Source organism: Neophocaena asiaeorientalis, unplaced genomic scaffold (assembly GCF_003031525.2).
Source record: "Neophocaena asiaeorientalis asiaeorientalis breed wild unplaced genomic scaffold, Neophocaena_asiaeorientalis_V1.1 scaffold605, whole genome shotgun sequence".
In the NCBI taxonomy this organism is placed as follows: Eukaryota; Metazoa; Chordata; class Mammalia; order Artiodactyla; family Phocoenidae; genus Neophocaena; species Neophocaena asiaeorientalis.
In genome coordinates this window covers 943,187-968,121 of record NW_020172214.1, presented here as the reverse complement: position 1 = coordinate 968,121, position 24,935 = coordinate 943,187, and the positions used below count along the sequence as shown (strand labels likewise).

At 38.0% G+C, this 24,935-nt stretch overlaps 1 protein-coding gene and 1 long non-coding RNA gene across 2 annotated transcripts in view; one reads left to right on the top strand and one right to left on the bottom strand.

Moving 5' to 3' along the window:
* Nucleotides 1-24,935, bottom strand: part of GRM5 (glutamate metabotropic receptor 5) — a 510,413-nt gene that overhangs the window by 60,579 nt on the left and 424,899 nt on the right. The window contains 2 exon segments of the mRNA XM_024761761.1: nucleotides 19,071-19,197; nucleotides 23,685-23,853. Coding sequence (XP_024617529.1) covers nucleotides 19,071-19,197; nucleotides 23,685-23,853 — 296 coding nt within the window.
* Nucleotides 1-24,935, top strand: part of LOC112410938 (uncharacterized) — a 139,185-nt gene that overhangs the window by 52,878 nt on the left and 61,372 nt on the right. The window lies entirely within an intron of this gene.

The following is a 24,935-nucleotide window of genomic DNA, read 5'->3' as shown; positions in this document are numbered from 1 at the left end:
CCCTAGCTGACTGTCCCCACCCTCAACATCCTCTATTGTCTTTAGCTGAGGACGGTACTTAAGATGAGGGCTTTGGCCATTTTGGTGAGTTACTCATTTTTCCTGAGTCTCTCCCATGTCTACAGGTTGTTAAACTCTTTGATTTCTCTTCTTAATGTCTCATGTCAATTTAATTCTTTTGATGTCAGCCAGAAGAACCTAGAAGGGTAGAGGGAAATTTCTTCCTCCCTGACAATGACAAAGAAGCGTGGGGTTCTTTCAAAACGTGTCTAAGGCAGCTCTGTTGTAGAAAGAAACGAAAACATTCTTTCTTCTCTCTCTTATTTCTGCCTTGCCAGTCTTTTTCTTCAAGATCTTAGGTTTCAAACTATTAGTTTATAGTAAGATGCAATACGGGCTTAATAGGATTTGTGAGTTAGCCTAGGATCCTCAGCACACTTTACAAAATAGTTTCTGTGGGAAAATGTATGCTTAGTTTAAAATCGCGTCCCCTGCATCAGCAGGCAGACTCTCAACCACTGCGCCACCAGGGAAGCCCAAAAACCTGTGCTTTTAACTTTAAAAAATGTGTATGTGGATAGCCCAGACTAAATATGACAGTTATTTTATATAGTGTATAGGATTATAAATAAATGCATATCTCATTGCTGATGAATATACCTGTATCTATTTTTAGGCATCTGTGTTCACATATGCTTCTTATTATGTAGGATATCAACTTCTGAGACTTTAGGATACCATAGGGTTTAGGTTCATATTTACAAATTTGTTCTTCATAGAGACTATTTTACAACAAGAAAATAGGGACTCATCATTCCTATCTTTATTCTTCCATAACAGCTTATTCATAACACTGATATGACAATGAAATTCATTATCTACTGTAGTTAATTCTATAGGGGTCTGTTTCCCCTGCTAGGTCATGAGCTACTAAATGTCCATAGTAATTTACTGATGTAGGAAAGATGTTATGTGGTACATGAAGCAGGAATCCTTTCAACAGCTGAAGCGAATCACCTGAAAAAATATATAAATATTTAAGGGCTTTCACTTTACTCCTTTTTTTCCCCCTGTTGTTCTGCTAAATCTTAACTGCTTTTATCTAAACGTCATTAGCACCCTAATTACTGAATGTTTTCTCTATGATAACATTCATCACTGTTTTTATGTCAAATATATTCTTGAACTCTTCGTGTGCAACCTGTTAACATCATGTGTGAAACTTAAATCTCCATTAGATATATGTGTTGGAAGAAATGTGTATAAGGGATGCCTCTAATGTGTTGTGGTTATTTTCTCAAAGTTGTCAGAATTTATGTATTCAAATGAATGTTTTTTTCATTTAACGTGAACCCCTGCAAAGGCTTTAATGACGCTGCCATTGCACAAAATACTTTTGAAACTATTCTCTTGGAATAGAAAATACTGGATTCTGATTATAGTGTTATAATCATTGAATGTTATCAACTGGATAAGATCTTAGAGTTTCCAAGAATGGATGTGCATCACAGTCACTTGGAGAGTCTACAAAAATACAATTCAGGAGTCTAAACTCACGAGATTTCGAATCAGTACATTTGGGGTGGGACAAAAGAATTTCGTTTTGAATCAGCAAGCTCAGTGACTATACAACTGGTCCTCGGTTGGCAGCCCAACCTTAGAGATTATCAGGCTGACTTCTCATCCAGTGTGTGAATGTCTTACATGATAATTACTAGATGCAATCACCCTAACCCTACCTAAGGCTTTCCGTGAGCTATGTTGTCTCAAGGCCAGGATTAATAGTGGGGGGAGAGAGACTGGAAAGACAGGAGGTCTGGATGGCAGGTAGAGACGGGAGGTGAATAAAATGGTTAGAAGGCTATCACAATAGGACAGGCAAGGGATGTTAGGGCAATAATTAAAAGCCACTGTCCTGAGAACATTCAGCTGGTGAAGACATTTCAGAACTAGGACTGAAAGAAATGATGAGGTAGACAGACAGCAGAGTCAGGAGAGAGGCTTCTAACCAAGCTGATGGCAGTGCTGTTAACCAAGATGCAGGCTGTTGGAAGAAAAGCGTCACATTTTATAGGAATGATATCTAGTTCCAGTTTGGACATGTTGTGTTTGAAATGTTTATGACGAGTAGAGCAGCTGGGAGCAGAAGCTTAGAAGAGCTATCAGGGTAGAAGTTACAGCTTTAGGAATCATCTGTGTATAGGTGGAAATAAGAGACATGGAAGTAAATGTGATCAATAAGGAAATTCATGGATATAGATGAGAGCAGAGTCTGGAAGTCTGGTATGACACCGAACTTAAGGAAGGGCAAAGGAAGAGGCTATGTCAGGGAAGATATAAGCTAGATCATCTAGAAGGAAGGAAGGGTGTCAGAAGCCAAAGGAAAGTGGTTGGATGGTGCACCGTATCCTCCTCTAACAATGTCACTTCAGTTTTTCTTTCTTTCCTTTTAAAAATCCTTACCCAAAGAGCTTTCACAAAGCTTTGAGCTTCAGTTTTCCAGATATCTCTCCTTGTGGCATATCACTCTCTTATATTTCCCCCCTTTACTACTTTTAGTTCTGTTTCCTCTGAACAGGGGGTGGTGCAGAAGTTCTATCAAATCTCAGAATATTGAGATACTGCTAACCTTATTATGATATAAGTTTAGATTCTCATTAATTGCTACGCCTACTTTGCGTTGGTTTACAAACATCTGAATACACTGTTATTCTTCCTAAATCTCTTCCTTATTTTCTTCTGTGAATTAGGGCCTTTTCTGCATTAATGGTTTTCTTTTTTATCCCTGTTTCATTCTTAGTGTAATGGTAAGTACTCAGTGTACTGGTAAGTTATCACTGGAAGGGTATGTAGAAGTTAACTAAGAATCTGTAGAATATATATTTTATAGTTTTACTATAATCAGTTTAGCATATGCTTTTTATATTTTAGATTAAAGGATCTTGATCATATTGGTGAAGTTCCCTCCCAACAAGCATATTAGAGTTTCTTAGAAGATGCATAATATTATTTCATTCCTTTCTAGAAATGCATGTGAGGCATAAATTATAAAATCAAGACCTGTTTTCTGATGACATCTATTTAGGTGGCCATCCACTTCTCACTTTCCTCCCCTTTCATGCTTGATCCGTATTCTGTGATTCTCCAGTATAATTCATCCTTTCATAGCTTGAGGTGACATATATTGAAAACAACAGTTTTTTTCTTTTCCATTATAGTTTATTACAAGGTATTGAGTATAGTTCCCTGTGCTATATGTAGGACCTTCTTGTTTATCTATTTCATACATAGTAGTTTGTATCTGCTAATGCCAAACTCCTAATTTATCCCTCCCCCACCCCCTTCCCCCTTTGGTAGTTATAAGTTTGTCTGTGAGTCTTTCTGTTTTGTAAATAAGTTCATTTGTATCGTTTTTTAGATTCCATATAAGTGATGTCGTATGATATTGGTTTTTCTCTGTGTGACTTACTTCACTTAGTATGATAATCTCTAGGTCCATCAGTGTTGCTGCAAATGGCATTATTTTATTCATATTAATGGCTGAGTAATATTCCATTACACACACACACATATGTGTGTATATATATATCACAGCTTCTTTTATCTATTCATCTGTCGATGGACATCTAGGTTACTTCCATGTCTCGGCTATTGTAAATAGTGCTGCTGTGAACACTGGGGTGTATGTACCTTTTTGAATTAGAGTTTTCTCTGGATGTACGCCCAGGAGTGGGATTGCTGCATCATATGGTAGCTCTATGTTTAGTTTTTTAAGGAACCTCCATATTGTTCTCCATAGTGGCTGCACCAGTTTACATTCTCACCAACAGTGTAGGAGGGTTTCCTTTTCTCCACACCCTCTCCAGCAGAAAATACAACAATTTTTTTTAAAGGGAAGGAGAGCTGCCAAAACTGTATTAACCACATTATCCTATGATTCCACTACTGTGCTTCCCATACATCTAACGGGAGATGGACGGCTCACTGATTTCCTGGACACCTAAAAATGATATGACTGCTTAGCGATAACTGGTACTCATGCTTACTGTTTGGGTATTAGTCTTGCAGGAGTAATATTCCTGTAGTTAATAGTTCCTAGACTGTTGCATTCTCAAACCCTCTTCCAGGTGTCTGTTCAGGCAGAAGGAAAGAGGAGTCAAAGATCCTGGGACAGTTGCCTGATGTTCTGTAAGTTGACTAGGCAGGAACTCCTTAACAAGCTCCTTATTTCCTGTATAATTTTGGAGGAAAGGAAGTTGCTGCTGAGAATCTTTGAGCATCAGATGTATGTGTTGTCCGCTGCCGGTCAGGCCATTTCAGGTATACGAAACTCATTCGGGGCTGTTGTGGAACTCTCCTCTCATACGTGAACAGTAGATCTGCCCAGAGTACAGGGTGTTGACTGGGGACTAACACCATCACGCCTGCTAGCAATCTCCTCCATCAATAGACCATTTGTCTGCCTTTCCTCCCTTCTTTACCTGTCGGGATCTGGATCTCTAGGGTGTTGGTTTGAGATAGCAGAGTGATGCAGACTCAGAATTCTTTCTGCCTTGTTCATAACCCTGCTCATTTAATATTTTCTCTTCACTTAGCCTAAGCTAAAGTTTTTCATTACTTCCATATTTCAGAAGAACTGGAAGTGATGTGTGTGTGTGTGTGCGTGTTATATTTAGGTACCTTATTTTTCTTTGTAGCGCTTACTATAATTGTAATCTGTTTTGTGTGTGTATATGTGCATGTGTTAGAGAGAGAGAGAGAGAGAGAGAGAGAGGTTGAGAGAGACATCATATTGTTTAGGTCTGTCCTCCCTACTTCACTAAAAGCACCCTGATGTCAGAGACTTTGCATCTTTTGCTCACGAATGGAACCGTGGTACTGAGCACGGTGCCTCACTCATATGGTTAGCACAGCAATTTACAAATTAATATATCTACTATATAATCAAAGTATAATCAAATTCTCATTCTGGTGTATGGATCAAATCATTCTCAGCAAACCTTTCTGTGGCCTTTAGGAAGTCCAAGTTGCAGAACTGTTATGTACTGTTACAGACAGAAATCTAAATTGAGTGCATTACACCTGAATTTTAGAGTCAGGATTCTGAATCAGAGAGGGCAAAACTAAGTGAGCACCTCAAAGGCTTCCTTCTGCCTAGGGGTGTGACATGTCTCACATTAGAAATATTCCTGGTACTAACTTGGCAGTGATCAGTGTTTGTGATTAATCTAATTTTGAGTAATTCATTGGATCTGGGAATTATGAATAGAAGAAAGAGGGAGGCAGTAACAGAAGTCATTCTTTAACAAGTGTCGTTTAGTATAAAGTTCAGATACACCGTTCCCAAAAAGGCTTCAGTAGTTGTGGCACGCGGGCTCAGTTGCTCCACAGCATGTGGGATCTTCCCGGACCAGGCCTCGAACCCGTGTCCCTTGCGTTGGCAGGTGGATTCTTAAACAATGCACCACCGGGGAAGCCTTTGTCCTTTGGTGCCCTTTGGTGGGTGCCCTCTAGGAACCAGTGGGCGGCTCTCACTCCAGTCAGCAGCACTAACTGGAAACCCCCAAAAGAGTTAGCAGCGAGGTCACTGTGAATCCCACCCATGACCTGCCAACAGTGTTGATCCAACTGGAGCTTTCTCCTTTCTGTGGCCCCCACCACTCAGCACTTACCCAAGACTTCTCACCACTTTTCCCGGACCCCTTCTCCCCAGCAGGGCCTCAGAAGGCCTGTCACCTCCCTGCCCTGTCTCCTGGGCCATGGTGACTCTCTTCTCAGTGTGTCTTTTGTTAAAGATGCCCTTTTTGTATAAATGAAAGATAATTTGGAGTTGTTCTCTCAAAAAAAAAAAAAAAGGCATTTTCTAGAGTTGATTGATTTTACCATAACCTTAGCATGAAATAAAACATAACCATGATTCCTCCCTCAAATGAAAATTTAGTCTCTATCCAAAATGTTTGGTAGGTTTTATGGAAGCTGCCTCAATGGGAAGCCACTTTATTCCTGTTTATGCCAGCATTAAAAAAAAAGGGCAGAAACTAACATTTATTGAATGCCTACTAAATGTCAGGTGTTATCCTAGATATTTTAGGTAATCTTCACAATAAACGAGTGAGGTAGGTATTATTAACTCTGTTTTACAGAAGAAGGATATGAGGTTTAATCTGATGCGTTGGGGCTGAGATTAAAACCCTGTGAACATTTTGATTGATTGATTAACTGATTGACTTATGTTGCATCAGGAGAGACAAACTGATCAAAGTGTTCCTTTCAAAGGGGCCCTGAGGTTACTTAGTAGGAAGGAGAATCATGAATAACTGGCAATGTCTGCCACGTGCAAGGAGGGGCTAGTGGTGGCATAAGTATTTGATATTTGACGTAGATCCATTCTCCCTTCTGAGAAATCTCATTGGTTCAAATTCTTCAGCAAGGTTCTCATCCTGGCTTATATGTCCTGAGGGTTGCTAGCCAGACACTGATTGGTAAATTTTTACTTTTGTGTCCCTAAAGTTTTCTAGTGTGGAATGGGCACCAAGTACCCACGGCACACGAGAACAAGGATTGATCGTAGGACATTCCTAACATTGCCACGTAGAGGACTCACAGCCACCCGTTTATCATCGGACCCAGCCTATTTCATGCCCTTCAAGGTTTATTGCATATTTTTTGTTTTAGATTCCCTTAATAAAATGCCCTCAGAGAGCTGACAACTCGGGGCTATAGTTTTTATTTAGCTTTTATATTTTTTATTGGTTACATTTTATAGGGGAATTTGAAATTGTATGCAAAGATTAATTTCATAATTAGGCATAAAGAATGATTTAATAGTTCTGCAGAGTGCTGAGGGGAAGGTTTATCACAGATGCACATTTGTAGGGACCAGCTTTGGAAAAATATGACTTCCGGTCATACTACGGGTGAATAAGAGAGGAAAAACACAGCATATGAATTTAAATAATAAGATGTGCTGACTGGAATACTTTGCTCCATTTTTACCTTTCCCCTCTCCCCTCACTATCTAACTCATTCCTCTTTCATTTTCCAGCTCCTCTTTGAGGATGGCTTTTCTGATTCCTGGAGTGACAGGTTCCTCCCATGTGGTCAAGCAGTTCCCTGTGCAGGTGTCTATCACAGCGTTTGCACAACATTTTTTTGCACATAATAGCACAACTGTTATGCTCATAGTGAACTTGCTTGTCTGTTTCATGTAGTAGACAGAGAGCAAATTGAGAGCCGGGGACTGTTTGCCTTTTGCTCTACTGTGCCAAGCCAGTAGCCAGTACACAACATGCAGTTAAACAGGTTGAACGAATGAATGATTACGTTAATGGAGGAGAGAACAGTTGAATCAGGAGACATGCATTTCATTTTCAGCTTGCACACAAATATTTCTGGTGAATACGAGACGCTTCCTCTATTTATTTGTGTCTCCATTTGTTTTTACGTTTTTGGAATTTATTTAGTAACAGTGAGCATTCAGAGATATTTTCACTGGATGGGGATCCTTCCATCTGAGTCCTTTTCCATTTTTATGAGAGAGGGCACATTTTATAACCAGGTAGCTTCTTCAGCCTGCTTTCTGCCCGTGGATGACTGGATTACCAAGGATCTCTTTGTATTTGAACTGTCTGTCCTTTGCATGTTTTAGTCGTGTCTCCATTTTTTCTATACATAAAATGGAAATACAGAACTCTCTTCCCTATAATGAGGGTTTTAATCTGGAGAAACCCTTGTAGAAGAAATTGCATATGAGAAATTAAAGACCAATTACCTGAAAAAGAGCAGTGAAGCAATTTCTCAGGACTGAGAAAATAAAATGCTTAAAACTAGTTTTGTACTTTACTAGAATAAAACATTAAAGTCATCACTTTAAAACCAAGAGAGGATCAAGGGAATTTTACACACATGATTTGAGCTATAATGAGTGTTTTACAATTAATTTCCTGGTTTGCTAGACTCTTTTCAGGCTCCCTTTCCTCTGGTTTTAGTCAGTCATTTTTTTTTTTTGCAAATAATCTGCATAGTAAAAAGCATTTTCCTCCTGTGGCTGGTCTTCCATCCAAATGTCCTTTCTGATTTTGTGACTCAGATATTTTTTGAGTGTCTACTGTGTTCTAGGAGCTTGTTATTCCCAAATGTCCAAAACAAGCAGAAACCCCCTACCCTTTAGCTTGTGTTCCAACTGGGGAGACTGACAATATATGATCAGCAAAAATAAGTTAATACATTAACAATATAATGGAATAAAAGGTTATCTATGAAGTGGGGAAAGTAAGAGGTAGAAGAGAGGGGAAAGGGGGACAGTTTGTAGTACTAAACACGTTGGTCAAGGTAGACATTTGAGCAAGGACTTGAAGGAGGCAAGGATAACAGAAGTATGTGTATCTGGGGTGGAGCATTCCAGGCAGAGAGAACAGCTGGGCAATGACCCTAGGAGAACAGCCTTCCAGATATCTTAACAGAAGAACAAAAGGACCAATGTGTTGGGGGATAGAGGGAGATGTAATAAAGAGGAAAACAGTCCAGATACATAACAAAGGTCTAGGTCATATAGAACATAAATTTGACTTTGAATGAGAGCAAACTATTGTAGGTTCTTAGACAGTGGAATAACATGATCTGGCTTACTTTTAAAAAGGTATCTCTGCCCGGGCTATTGAGAAGTGGCTGTAGGTAGAGGCAGGGGGAGAATCAGGAAGATTAATTAGGAGGTTATTTCACTAGTAAAGATGATTAACAGTTATTACCAGGACCAGGATCTTACAGTGGAGGTAATGGGAAGTGGTAGACTTCTGTATTTGAAGGAAGAGTCAGTGGAATTTCCTGACCAATTGACCAAAGGATATGAGAAAACGTAAAAGATGATTCCAAAGTTGTTGGCCTGAGCTACTGAAAGAATGGATTTGCCATCAGGTGAAATACAGAATGCTAAGGATAGAGCAGCCTTGGGGATCAGGAAGGTAAAGACTAAAGGATTTCAGATTTGGAAACGTAGAATTTGATATATCTATCGCACATTCAAATAAATATGTCAAGTAGGCAGTTGAATATTCAAGTCTGGAGATCGGATGAGAAGTCTGGGCTACATATTTAGATTCAGAAATCTTCAGTGTATAACTGAGAACAAGAGACTGGGTAGGATCACCGGTGAAGCAAATGTAGATAGAAAAGAGGATGAAGACTGAGCCCTGGGACACTCCAAAACTCTATTCTTACTTTTATTTCAAACACAGAGTTAGATATAAATGTAAAAACACTAAAGGCAATAGATGCTAGATTCCCTCCGAGAAGGTTAATTCTTTTTCTTGTCATTGAGGAAAACAGGAAAAGTGGATAATGATGCCATTATTATCCACTGAAACCAGAAAAACTTTTGATCAGGGAGAGTGATTAAAAAAAAGATGGCAGGAAAAGAAAAAGAATTCAATTTCAAGCATAAGAGGAATAAAACATCGGTCTTAGTAATAGATTTCAGTTTAGAATGGAAGACAAAAACAGGTGACTGTATTAAACTGTGTTTACTTCAGTGTTCACATAATATGTTCTTAATGTACTTCGGCAAACTGGAAACAACCAACATTAACAGAAAATAACAAATGTGGTTAGTTTATGCGTCCAGTTGTTAACGTACAAGCAGTGATTAATGTACTTCTTGTCATGCATGCATTGATAACAAAAATAGCAACAAAACATATTAATCTAAAGAAAACCAGTAAAGAGTGGGCACTGTAGTTGAATTTATCAGCACTCTAGAACCTGAAAGAAATAAATGGGAAACAAGAAAAAAAAAAAAAAAGAAACATGCCAGATGCCTCTTAGTATTGTTGTGGCTCATGACTATCTTTCTGGAGTTTCCAAATCACGTTAACCTTGTGTAACCCATTCATTTGGAATCAGAAAGCTAAGAAGGTAAAGTAAGTGACATTAAAAGAGATATTTATAATAGTAAGCTAGTTCAACAAGTGCAAGTTCATTGCCTGTTCTGTGCCATTTACTGGGCTAGACAATCATTGACTTAGAGGATCTTACTTTCAAGTGGGGAAGACTTTCAATAGAGGTTGGAACTTTCTCCAAATTTTCTCATTTATCTTTAAATCAATCAATCAATCTCTATATTCATTTCTCATCACTGTATTTTTTAAACTTAATTAACAGTAGAGTGATAATCGTTAATATAACTGAACTGTTAACAGGTACCAAACTATTTGTGTGCTATTTAATCTCTCCAATAATTCTGTGAACTAGTTACTACTGTTACCTCCATTTTTATGTAAGAGGAGCTCAGAGAAGGAAATTTATTTTTGCTTAAAGTCACACAGTGAGTCATTGGTGGAGTGTGGATTTCAACATGGATGTGTCTAATTCCAACCCTTTTGAGATTTAAACCGCTATGTTATTGGAAGATAATAAAGAAGAATTGTTCCGGACATGTCTCACACGCAGCCGAAAATTTCAGCTGTATTTTTTAATACTACGTTTGTCATAAATTTCACCTTCCTTAGATAGTATTGGTGAGTCTATGTAACGAATGTAAGGAAAGTCTAGAAAGTGCTTAGGGACCTGGGGGGGGATTCTATTGTTAAGCAAAGTAGTCACTTCCTTTTACAGCAGCTGGTCACCATTATGATGCTTGGTCTTTAGAAAAGGATGGTTTCCATAAATAGGCTTTGATAGGAAAAGTGAATGTGAAATAGTGATTCACTTGGCGTCAAAACAGCTTGGTTATGTTGGAAAAAATATTTTTGAATACACATTCCTTAGATATATTCGTTAGGGTTTTTCTTTCTCCTTGAAAATTCTTCTCCCTTTTACTTGGTTAACTTCTCATTTTCACATGCGTTATTTCCATCTCCTCCCAGAAGGTACCACTGAACTTCCAAGACCTGGTTAATTTTCTCTCCTCAGTGTAATTAGTTTTTACTCTCAGGCTAGCACTTTATTTTCTTCCACCTTCGTTCCTTTCTTGGTCTGTTCATTCATTCATTCTTTCCCTTATTCCTCCTCTCTCTCTTATTATTTATTGGACAAACATTAAATCAGTTTCTCCTATATTCCTGGCGTACTTAATTTATTGAAATTGCTCTTTATTTGTGTGTGTGTCTGCCAGCCTCTGGGATACTCGAGGGTAGGAATTGTGGCTCCATGATCACTATGTGTCCGGTGCCCAGTGCTTTGTTTGAACCAAGTTGGAGCTATTTGCTAATGAGTACTTCTGTCTTGCATGCCACCAATGCACAATTCAGTTATCGTATGTATCATATGTTATACTCTTAATGCAATTATGTAAGTCAGCCTTCTTCTACTGTGGACACTTGATGGCCTGGAAATGGAAGGTCAGACACCTTCCATTTGTATCTTTATCAACAGAACCTAGCACAGTGTTGAAAACAGTGTAGAAACTTGATTAAAAAATGACTTCTGCTGAATGAATGATAGGATAACCAGCTCGTAGAGCATGTGTTCCTATTAAGATTATTATGTAACCTAGATAAGCCAAGAAATTAGAGGTTGCCATTATGAAAACGTGTTCCTTTTAAAATATTAACAGGAACCGTTTATTAAAATTGTAACAATAAAAACCACATATTTCTCATCTAAATTCATAACAGATTTCCCCTAAAGAATCAGAAACACATAATAAACGGAAAGGGTTTTTTTTACCCTTTCCTCATCCAAATTGAATTGTAGTAATCAAATGGGCAGCACTTTTTACACACATTTGAAATGAAAAATATCATAGCAACCTGGAGATAATTAACATGTGACCAGCTTGAAAGCTGACTTTTTTCTCTTTCTGTAATTTCCTGGAAATGTGGGGCTCCAAAACGTGATTATGAAGAAAGGCATGTGGTGTAGCAGCAAATGGGGGAATCACAGTGCCTGGGCTTGATTTTCCACTAGTTTTGTGACCTTGAGCAACTTATAGAATCTTCCTGGGTCTTAATTAATTCAGCTGTAAAATAATAGAGTCTACCTCATAGGATTCAAAAGGATAATGCATAAGATAGTTAAAAATACTGGTGACGACACAGCACAGGGAGATCAGCTCGGTGCTTTGTGACCACCTAGAGGGGTGGGATAGGGAGGGTGGGAGGGAGACGCAAGAGGGAGGAGATATGAGGATATATGTATACGTATAGCTGATTCACTTTGTTATACAGCAGAAACTAACACACCATTGTAAAGCAATTATACTCCAATAAAGATGTTAAAAAATATATTGCTGATGAAAAGCACTTCTCCCCACGTTTTTATTTACTTATTTATTAAAAGGTAAAAAATGTCCCAAGAAAAGCAGGACAAACTGAGGAACACAAATGAAGGAAGTATTTATAGGAAGAGAGTAACTCAAATGCTGGAGTTGTAAAACTTGTCAGTGGTTCTGCCTCCTTGGAGCTCATCCTCCACTCCCTCCCAGCTTCCCACCAACTCCCTTTTGTTTGACTCTGTTCTGTTTTTGCCCCTGAAGTGAAGATACAAAGGTTCCAACCTCCAAAGCAATTAGGTAACTTAGGGAACGAAAGGAACTTCCTAGAGAATGTTCCTATTGACGTTAAAAGGTTGATAGGCGCTGCCCTCCTTCCAGTTTACAGCTTTGCACTTAAAATAAATAAGATACATTTCTTTGCGCGTGAGAAGCAGGAAATCATTCTAACTTTCTGTCATAAAGCTTCCCACTGAGTTACTTTTTGAAAACCGTGTTGTTTTTGCTTTTTCCTTTTACTTGGGTTTGTTGGAAGGTTGCCAGAGTTGGCAAACCCACCTGAAAGGGTTTCCATGGCTTTAGCTTTGGACTGGGCAGCTAAAGATCTGCTACTTATAAGCCATCCCAAATTCTTTGAGAGAAAACAAATTAAAGGTTCTTTCTAGGACAGTTTCTGCACGCATCTGGTGGGGAATGGTGTGCAGTGAAAAAGTTGTCTTGGCAGAAGCTTGTAGGGAATGCTCTGAGTGCCTAGCCAAATTGTCGCCTTCCACTATTTTTTCCTCCTTCCTCTTTCAAACCAGACCACATTGCAGTTATCTTCTTCTCTCAGCGAAACAGTGACCTCCTCCTGTTAATTTAAATTTCTGATCTCTTCATTGCCCTTTATTCCCACTACATCATCACAGTCCAAACCACCAACAGATTCACATTGTGACTTGCAAAATTTCCTTACTGTGGTTTTCTCTCTTCCTTCTTTCAAAGTCCCCAATTCAGTCTTTATTTAAAAATTTTATCTTCTAGTATTCAGTATTTAAATAGCTCAAATCATATGAAGTATTTTAAATTATAAAAATTTTAAATATGCAGGGAAGTGCAGAACAAACGTAAAAATCCAGATTTAACAAATGTTGATATTTTGTCACATTTGTTTCAAATTGCATATACACACAGCTCACAGATATGATTGAAACCTCTCTTGTAAATCCTACCCGACTCCCTCCCATCTCTCTCCAGATGAAACCATCATTCTGAAATCAGTATCCTTTCTACTCATGTTTTTAAACAGTATTTACACTTTGCATTTTGAATGTGTGTATAATATAAAGCAGTCCATCATGATTGCATTTCCTTTCTTATTTCAGTTGTTGGATATTCCTGGAGATAATAATTGCCCTGTTTAAAACTGTTCTCTAGAATGTAAACATCATAAGGGCAGAGAATTTTATGTTTTGGTCAGAGAAATATTTTCAGCACTTAGAACATTGCCGGGAACAGAGGAAGTGCTAGTTATATATTTGTTGAGTGAATGACTAGATAGATTGCTGAATGAATAAATAATGTCTTTTAATTTCCCTTAGAATAAACTTTAAAATAGTTACCATGGCTTAGGAAGGCCTGCCAGAGTTGGCCTTTGCTTGGCTTGCCTGTCTCAGCCCCTCCCCCATGGCCCCGTGCTCCCAGTTCCTCCTCAGTTTCTGTATTCTGTGTCCAAAACACTCTTCTCTTTCATTTGAATCTGGCCAACTTCCATCTTTACTTTAATTCTTGCATGTACACAGTTCCTTGAAGAGGCAACTTTAAACCTCATCTAAGTAGCTTCCACTGATACAGGCTCCTACACCATTCTGGTCTTCTCTGTTAACGCTCAGCATCTTATTATTACTTGTCAATATTTAGGATGATAATCACTTTGAGGGCAGGGGTCCTGTTTATCCTATTCACTGCTAACATGGATACCTGAAGATTGTTACAGAAAGAATAACTACTTGTTGTACTTAATGAAAATAATTTGAATTAGGAATATTGTTAGGTTCTGCCCTCATCCTCCATTTAAAATCTTTCTTTATTTTCTTCCTGGTTTTCATGCCTGGTTTTCTTTCTTTCTCTTCTTAATTCCTGGTTCCTGCCAATTTATGATGGCTGTTAAAAATATGGCTAGCTTAAAATTTATTTTAATGGATATATTGATGAAAATACATACTCTTAATATAATTCAATATTATACGCACATGTGTGTGTGTGTATGTGTGTGTGCAAAAAAGTAACTCGCAATCTCACCGCTCATAAACATTTTTTCTTAAGGTAGTGTTCATTTCAGACATCTTTCTATGAATATATAAGAGTAAATGGCTAAATATAATATAGATATTAATGTCAGTTGATTGCCACTCCTAGTTGTTTTTCTAAACAATTATTCAATTCTAAGATTTCTAACTGTGCTAACAATCTTATAGAGCTGTGCTGGGATTAAATGAATTAACATTTGTAAGATGCTTCAACGAGTTCCTGGCACACAGGAAACATGTATGTGTTAGTTGCCATTATCACAATGGGGGCACTGACCCAAAGTGATCCGAGCTGTCACGTTATAGGCTGAAGTGGGGTAACTGTAAGCCAGTTGGGTAGAAGAAAGACTTACAGTATCCTCTGAAGCCAGCCCCAAGCATCTCTGTGGCAGGCTTTGGAATAGCTGAAGCCATCAGAGCAGTCTTCTGGCTTAGCTAGCAGTGCCAAGTGCCAAGTTACTTTGAATCAGAGTCAATGAGATGGGCAGCAAACAGCTATAGGCTCTTTGGAAAAGTGCTGGAGATCTTAATGAAAGGTTAAATCTCACATACTATCAATGTGGAGACCTTTTCAGGTTTGGTACTTATTCTCCCTTCTCCCCTCCCACTTTCTTTCCCCTCCCACATATACACACACACTCACATGTATGCATGTAGCCAGAGGAAAATCATTTCATTCTTCTGTTTGAAAATCTTCACTGGCCTCACACTTGTCTATGGGATAAAGTCCAGACTCCTTAGTTCAAGGCTGTCTTCAGAGCATGGCCCTAATACTTACTTCCATCTTCATTTGTAACACTCCTCATCATTTACTGCAGATTGACACTCATTTGCTGAGTGCCTACTCTGTGTCAGGCATTGTGTTAGATGCTAGGAATGCAAAGGTGATTGAGATATGGTTATGTCCTTGAGAAACTAAGGATTCAGTAGGGAATGCAGACAAGGATATAGGCCATTAAAATCCAGTTTGAAAATGATGTAACGAGGGAAGCAGAATTTGCTTAAGAAATACAGAATAGAGGACTTACTAGTCTAAGTACCACAAAGAAGGTGTCATAGAGAAGGTGACATCTGGGCTGAGGAAGGAAGGTAAGCAGGAGTGGAGTAAGGTGAAGGTGAACAAAGTGGAGTAAGTGCATTCCAGGCAAGGAAGGTAACACCTGTACGGACATAGAGGAGTCGAATAGCATTGTGTGTGGATGAGAATTATATGCAGGCCTTGATACTAGAGTGTCAAATGAGCTTTATAAAGTGATGGTGATTGAAATTAGAAAGATCACAGGAGGGTGAGGGAGAGAGGGAATTTTGTATGCCATGTTGAAAAACTTGGACATATCCCATAGAGATATGAAAACACTGGTCAGTGTTGAGCAGTGAAATGAAAGGGACACGTCTGTCTTTTGGATACATTATCTAGTAGCAAGATGAAAAACAAACTCGGAGGCATGTGGCATAAATTTGGGAGTCGGAAAATAAACTGGGAAATTACTGCGATAGTCAAATGTGAGATGATAACTTAGTCAAGGGAAGAGTTGTACCAATAAATGGAGAGGAAGGAGGGAGAAGAATATTTAGCAATGCAAATAGGCAGACTTGCTAAGTGACTGGATACGGGTTGCCGAGAAGAGAGAAGAGTTCGGATGACTCACTTCTTTTTGTTTGGAGAAATTAGGAGGATGATGGTACCATTCATAGCCTCAGCGCTGCACACTCTTCTCAGTAGGATCTTCTTACCTGTTTTTAAAATGAGCTTAAAGATTGTGCCTCAAGACTAAACCGTATGTAATTTCTCCAGGGTTAGGTGTGCCCTTCTCCATTTTTCCGTAATACTTTGCTCATTTCTCACCTACAGCACTTGGTCTACTGCATGGTTACTTATTTATATGCTTTTCTCCCACTAGATTATAAGTTTCTTGGAAACTCAGACTAAATTTTACATTTCCAGTTCCTATTACATTTCTGGCACAAACTAAGGCCTTAATTTGTTAAATTGATTAATTCATACTTGAAAATCTCAAAGACATCTCAAGCTGATCTTGTCTAAAACCAAACTATTGATCCTTATCAAAGAATGCAAATTTTCCTCAAGGCTGAACATTTGGTAGCCTTACTTAATATCTGTTGCAACCAATTCATCTGTATATCCTGTTGGTTCTACTCCAAAGTATATCTGAAATCTTCCAATGCACTGTTTAGCCCAAGATACCAAGAGCTCTTGGTGCCTGCAATGGCAACCTGCAGTAACCATCCTGCCTATCTCCCTGGTTCCACTTTCCATCCCTATCCAAATTATACTCCCTCACAGCAACCAGAGTAATGTTTTAAAATTATACATCCAATCATGTATTCTTCTTCTACTACAGTCCCTGCAAAGGACTGTACTTGGTGTTAAACACTCAAATCCTGAACCTGTTCTACAAGGCTATACAGTATATGATCTAGCCCCTGCTACCTTTCTGATCTCTTCTGACATTGTTTTTCCATTGGCTTATCCATAAACAGACTTTCACATGTGCTTTTGCCCTCAGTAAGAAATGGCCTTCTCATCATGTTTTGATAGCTATTTCTGTATTTATCATTTAGGTCTCAGCTAATCTTCACTTCTTCAGAGATCTTTTATGACCACAAATTTAAATTATGTCTCCCCTAATATTTTCTTTTTTTTACTCTTGTTCTTTTACTTCATACTACTTAACACAATTTGTCCATGCCTGTCTGTATGTGTCTGAGAGTATGTGTGTGTGTGTGTGTGTGTGTGTGTGTGAGAGAGAGAGAGAGAGAGAAATGTCTCTCTCCCAACAAGATGGTAAGTGATATAAAAACCATGTCTATTTTTAACCCCAATTTCTCCAGCACCTATTATTGTAGTGCAAATAGTAATAATAAAATACTTTTCTGTTGAATGAATGAAAAAGCAGACCATGTTCATCGTGATAGTTTTACAAAACATAGGACAAAAAATTACATCTGCATATTCACGTTCAAGGTGCTTAACCACGTGGATAGTTGAATCTGTGAAATAGTTTTTCAGTTTAATGATAATCCATATTGAAATCAGAAATTAGAAAAAAGTAAACAAATAGTATAAAGGAGAAGATCAAAACTGCTCTTCATTTCCCTCACAAGAGAACCAATCATATTTTTTTCTTTCTTACATTTTTACTGTATGTGTGTGTGTGTGTGTGTGTGTGCCTTAGTTTATCTGTAAACTAAATTTATTAAAGACTTTGTGTTCAGCACTGACTTGGCTCTGGGGATAGCAGGATGTATGAGTATCAGAAAGCTTATCATCTGACGGTGAAAACAGGACACAAATGCTGTCACAAGGTACTTGGGTGTTTTATTAAACCAGAATTTTTAAATTTTTTTTTTTAAGAAAAGGAATATCTTCTGCATAAATACCAATCACTGAAAACAAGTCTTAATGTGAGCTGGCCTCAAAAGGCCCAGAATCACAGGATTTTTAGAACCAGGTTTTTGGAATAAGCTAATACAACTACCATGGATAATCTCTTGTCCTATGAGGAGTTGATTCTAACACTGATGATGTTATAATTCTCTAGCCTCTAGGAGTTTGTGCTTAATCCACCTCAACTGTAAAACCACTAGGTGACCTGACATACCACGTGGTGGGCCCTCTGCCTGGAATGTCTTTTTCTCTTATTTCCCTGGAAAACTTAGTTTCACAGGTCCCCTCCTCATACTCCATGTCCACAAACCTGTGTCATTTATTGTCATCGCATTTTTACTGTTTACCTCCCTCATTAACTTCTTGACGATAGAGGGCATATCTTCATTTTTACATCTTTATATCGGTGGTAGGCAAATAGGCATCTAATATGCATTTGCTAAATGTTTATTGAAGGAATTGGAAGGAAAGATGGAAGGTATCCTGTTTTCATAATGTAAAGATTAGAAATAGCTATGAAATACCATATTGAGAGCACAATGACAATAATTACTTCACATTTTTGGAGGAAAAAACTCCTAAACCAAAACATCACAGAAACAAAAACAAAAAGTAACCCCTCTCCCCAAACTCCCCCCAAATCAAGCAGAGATGAGCCTTACCCTGTGTTGACATTATTTGAAAACTCATTAGTTGGAAGTTTCTGGTTTAGATTAAGGAAAAGCAATAAGAGAAACAAAGAGTTTTAGACCAAATTCTACCTAATTCTGTGCTACCTTTTTGTTCTTGGATACGTCATGGCATATTTTAGTCTCTTCCAGCTAATGCTCTCTCTACACCTCAAATCGCAGTTAACTGGGGCCCTGCTTAGGAACTTCTGGGAATACCCTGAAGATGGACTAAAAATGCCCAGTAGAAAACCTAAGGATCCTGATCCAGTTTGGGGGTGAGGGCAGGAATATAGGCCGATTTCTCCGAGCGATCTAAAGATTTTCATGATTTGCCCAGGTGTTGGGAAGGCATCTGTTCCTAAGGGAATTCTTTGTTGCATAAACAATTCCACCAAGGTGAGAAATGCTTGGAGACGTCACCCCCCTCCTCCCACGTCTGTGTCCTTTTTGAGTGGATTTTGGGGGATGTACCTGTGCTGACATTGTGCTACATGTACCTGTGAGGTCATCCGTGGGCCAGGACCCCAGCTGGCATGCCTTGCAGGTGTACTCATCAAAGACATACTCGTTCTCTTTACAAGGTGTGCAGGTCCAACAGCAGCTGACTTCTCCCTTCCGGATCACCTAAGGCAGATATTTAAAATTTTGATTAGTTTTTCACGTAGATAAAAATCCAGCAATCCTTTATTCAAATGTACTGCTTTACAAAGCAGAAGGGGGCTTTCACATAAGTTATTTCAAATGTTTTCGGATGGGCAGTGTAAGTATTAATATTCTCGTTTTATAATTAAAGAAACAGGCTGAGTTTAAGCAACCAATCCAACATCATAAAATTTGTTGGTGGCAGGGTCAAGGATGAAATTAAGTGCAAATCTTTGGTAATTAGCTTTAGATACGTGTATTAAGCGTCTGTGTTTGTGCTCACATGTAAATATATATACATTTCTGTATGTGTGTATGTAACTGAATTTTCCCCAGAGTTTGTGCCCTTTCTTTGCTTCAAATTAAGAACTTCTGCTCTCCGGATTTACCTTGGCTTCCCTTCACTAGTTGAATAATTGTTAGCCAAAAAGCCCACATTGTATACCTGCTAAAGTTCAAAAATATATCCCTACTGATAAAAAATAATTAGGAATTTATTTTGAATTAAGAGGCAGACGATGAAGTTTTTTCTGGAGATCACCTCTTAGACTGTTTCTACTAAAAATCTGGTTCAATAATTCAGCCCATTCCTTCCTATTCTAGTAGTTTTGATTTGCTTGGGATAAAGATGGTTAAGGTCACCGAGACTATTATATACCTCTTCATGTGTTTAATTTTTTTAAGGCAATGGAAAATAATTGAAATAATTTAACAGTTGAAAGAGTCCTAGATATTATTCTTTAGAAATGGATGTCTTTTATTTTTTTTTCCGCCACTGGTGCATGAATAGCCTCTGTGGGATAGAGACAGCATTCATTGAACATTCCTATAAATAATTAAAACTCTGATTAATAACCAGACGCAGGAGTGGTTACACTTCATATCCTTGTCTTAGATGCTGACTCTATTAATGACCTTTGATAATAATGTCTAGATATCTATAGCCAAATACAGTTGTAGGCTGGCACGCCTTTCTTCTGTTTTGTACTGTCCCTTGTGCTGACTCTTGACATCGCAACAATACAAGTAGGAAATGATGACAAAAGGGCCTGAAACATCCTTTCCCTAAAATAACCAGATCAATTAGGTAAAATTGCTAATTAGACCTGCTTAATCTATTGAAAGCATTCTTCATAAGAATGTTGACTGTTTGCTGGTGATTTAGTGCATGCCATGTCGTGTCATCTCATTGAAACATTGGAACAGCTCTGTATAAGGTGGTTGGTTTTATTTTATTCATTTTTTTAGGGACGAAAACTAAGGCGTAGTGGTTTCACTCACACAACACGTGGGTGAATGAGGGATCAAATAATGCCTCTTGGACTTCGTGGTCATGCTTATAAATATTGAGCCTTATTGGTCTGTATAAAGATAGAGTTCGTGATATTTTGAAATATGTGGAGGAAAGAATACTGGCTTGAGAATCAAGGGGCACCAAGGTTCTAGTCTTACTTATAGCCACTAAATAATGTGCAGCCTTGAGCAGTCTCCCAGCTGATCCTGTTTCATCCAACCTAGACTAATGCTTTTAAAATAACACCTGCCTTTATAAGAGTTTCCTGAGGATTAAATAGAATATCACAATGATTTGGAAACTGTAGAACACTTTAAAAATATTAACTGTTTTATTAGTAATACACATATAAGTATCCATATAGAGACATGAATTTCATTTTCAGGGTTACTTCAACCACACTTGGTAAAACTATCATTGGACAGTTACTAGATTTTGTAACGCAAGGAGGCACATTTCAAATGCTGAAGGATTCTTTCTTAGTAGCCTGGCAAACAAAAGCAGTTGCGTTTTTCCTCTTAGAAATGTGCTAACTTTCCGTGATTCAATTTGCATTGCTTTGTAAATTTCAGTTTTTTTACCAGAGTAAGCTCATGCCCTTTTCCAAGATTAATTCCAATATTACAATCTTTTTTTGAATAAATAGTGACAACTTACTGTCTCCTTCTGATCCTTCAGAACTGATTTGTTTTACTTTTTTTTGTTTGTTATTTATGTTCTGTTTCACACTCATTTTGAATACAGGAGGTGGTGACAGTTCTCTTTCAGATTAATTTCCATTTTTTTCCACTGGTGGCGCACTGGTTAAGAATCCGCCTGCCAGTGCAGGGGACACTGGTTTGAGCCCTGGTCTGGGAAGATCCCACATGCCATGGAGCAGGTAAGCCCATGCGCCACAACTACTGAGCCTGTGCTCTAGAGCCCACGAGCTACAATTACTGAAGCCCACACGCCTAGAGCCCGTGCTCTGCAACAAGAGAAGCCACCGCAATGTGAAGCCTGCGCACTGCAACAAAGAGCAGCCCATGTTCGCTGCAGCCAGAAAAAGCCTGCGCGCAGCAATGAAGACCCAAAGCAGCCAAAAATAAATAAAAATTTTTTAAAAAGTGTAAAAAAGCACCCTGGAAGTAGTGATGCTTTCTTTATGAATAACAGTATGTTATATATTTGAACCTTTGCTAGACTAAGTGTCCTTTTGTGGGCACTGCGTTTACAAATCTGAACAATTCTGTGATGTGTTGATATCATTAGTGAAGCTGTTCAGTGACCTTATTAAACCATATCAAGAAAATGTAGTCATTTGTATATTTAATGGAGTGAAAATGAGATCTGGTTAGGAGAATAGAATTTGGGGTTAAAAAAAGACTCTATAACGATTATAACAAACTAACTAGTGTTGAAAATATGAAAATAGGGAGTCAGATTCTTCCACTGGGTAAGTTATTCCCAGGAGAAGGGGGTAGAAACGTATATATAAAGATCCGCATCGGCAGGCGGACTCTCAACCACTGCGCCACCAGGGAAGCCCAACATTCAATATTTTGAAGTTAGAGGTTCAAACTATATTGTTGTGAAGGGTCAAAACAGAGACAACTTCCATGTAGTAATTTATACAGACTAATCTTTCTCTGGGAAGAACTGGAAATTATGAACAATTGATATTCTAAGTGAGTCTAAAAAGAATTTCACAAGAAGTGTTTAACTGCAAGACGATTGGCCAAGATGCAGACCATCACTGAATATTAAGAGTCGGCAACCTTTTTCTGCAGAGGACCAGAGAGTAAATATTTTAGGCTTAGTGGTTGATAGCCAGGGCTGATTGAGGCTACCTCTATAATGTTTCTTTCAAATACCTCCCCTACCGCCTTTCTATTCTCACTGTTTCTTCCATAATTCAGGGACCTTGTCACCACTATCACAGTGTCCTTCTAACTTGTCTCCTCTTCCTTTATTTATGTTTCATAACTCCACCCATGCATCTTCACCTATTATATGTCAGCATCTTGGTCAAAATTATTCTCAGACTCCTGGTTAATAAAAAATTAAGTTCAGCCTGTTTAGTATGGCATCCAAAACTCTCTGCAAATGTGGCTTCAATCTATCATTGCAACTTTCTCTTTTACAGTAACCATTTAGAGCAACGCCCCCTAGATTATTCACTGTTATTCCAGAATAGTCTGACTACTTCTGTACCTTTCCTGTTATTATTCCCTCTACATAAACGATCATTTCCCTACATCTCTCTCTGAAGTCATATCCATTTTTCATGGTTCAGTGTCTGACATTTTATTCAGAAGAAATCTGTCCCTTTTTTAAAAAAAATTTTTATCGCACCTTTACTGCACCATGTACATGGCACTGTACTATTTGACATATAGTAACTCATTTTTAAAAATATATATTTATTTATTTGGTTGTGCTGGGTCTTAGTTGTGGCAGGCAGGCTCCTTAGTTGTGACTCCTGGGCTCCTTAGTTGTGGCATGCAGGTTCCTTAGATGTGGCATGCAAACACTTAGTTGCGGCATGCATGTGAGATCTAGTTCCCTGACTAGGGATCAAACTCAGGGCCCCTGTATTGAGAGTGTGGCGTCTTATTAACCACTGCACCACCAGGGAAGTCCCTGTCCCTTTCTTTTGTATGAAATTATTTAGCTCCCTTTTTTTTCTTTCTTAATGAAGTCATCACATTTCACATGACATTACTTATCTGTGCCCATGATATTTTTCCTCATCTACGCTATAAATCTTCTAAGAGTAAATGTGTCTGACTTATTTTTGTAAACTAAGTAACAAATAGTTTCGTAATGTAAACAAATAGTTTTGTAATGTAAACTATTACATTAGTAGGAGTTGGGTAAATATTTGTTAATTAGAAATTGATGTAGTTTCCAGCTGTGAACTATTTATTCCCAGGAAGCATGTCTTTAAAGGCTTACATGAGTAGAAAGGGTGTGGGCATGACTCTTCAATTGGTTCAGCCAGTCCAACTACTAAGATTATTGTGGGGTTTACTAGATATCATAAGGAATTAATGGGAAAAGAATTAAAAAAAAATTTCTTCTAAAAATTAGAAGCTTACAGTGGAAAAGGCAAAACAAATATCTAAACTTGTTAATGCTAATGAATACTTTTGAATTTACAACAAAAATTAAAGAAACACAGACTCCACTTTACCTTTATCTGGCCTTTCTCACATGGTTCACTGCACACGGATCTGATGATGTGGCTTTTCTTGGACCATACTTCATCATCATCCATTTTTAATTCTCCGTTGTCCCAGCTTCCAACATTGACATAATCAAAATAATCTTTTCCCATTTCCTTGAAATTCATTATTTCATACCTTAGGAAGGAGAATATAATAATTATTCAGCTAAAAATATAAATATTCAGCTATGAAGAAGCAATAGATTTCTGTCCTCCAAAATGTACCTATTGTCATAATGGTGACACTGGAATTTTCCATGACAGTACACTTTAGAATAACAAAAAGCCTGTCTGTTTCACTTTCTCTTCAGAGACCTTTTTTTTTTTAAACTTTCAAGCTTATACCTGAAATAGAAAATAATCCCATGTGAGAAGGTGACTTGACCTCAGCATGATGAAAGGAATAACTTCAAGAAGTTTAAACAAGTACTACTTTTAGGCTTCTTAAAAAGATAACAAGGTTTTCATCTCCACTCCTTTGCTAATAACCAAGGGAGAATTTTGGTAAATCTTTAATCTTGTCTTCAGCTTTAGGGAATGAGGAGGTAATTTGGATACGACCTGATTTTACCTTTCTCATTTTACCCTTTATCAATGGCTAAACTCATTGTATAAAGATACTTTCAGGAATGATGTTTAAACTAATTCAGAAAATCGATAGCTTCTAAAGCACCTCATGCAATGTAAAAATGCTGGAAGATACTAGAACCTCGTGAATTCTCAGACTTTATATGGGGATAGAGATGTAAAGAGGGAAAGTTAATGTGATTATTTATAAGATTTTACACACACACACACACACACACACACACACACACACACACACACACACACATTTCCAGAGAAGCTTTCTGAAATAATTTTCCAATCTGAGGACACTGGATGAGCAATACCACAACTGTCAGTTCCTGTAGACATATCTGTAGGTATGTCTTAGGTGTACAGTGTCTTCACATAGTACCCTGTGCTTTTATTTTCCAGGACTTTTAGGACTGGTAGACAGGTTCTTCTAAATGCTTCCTTCAACCTCCATGCTTAGCATATTGAGTTATCTGAAAATTGATAACGTATAGAAAACTTTCTAGCTTTTGGGTTCAAGTGACCAGATTACCAATGTTCAGTACAGAAATGCTAAGAACAAAGCTGACATCAATCTGTTTGGACCTACGTTGAAAATGATACTATTGTGTTTTCACTCCCAATCACATATTTTACTGT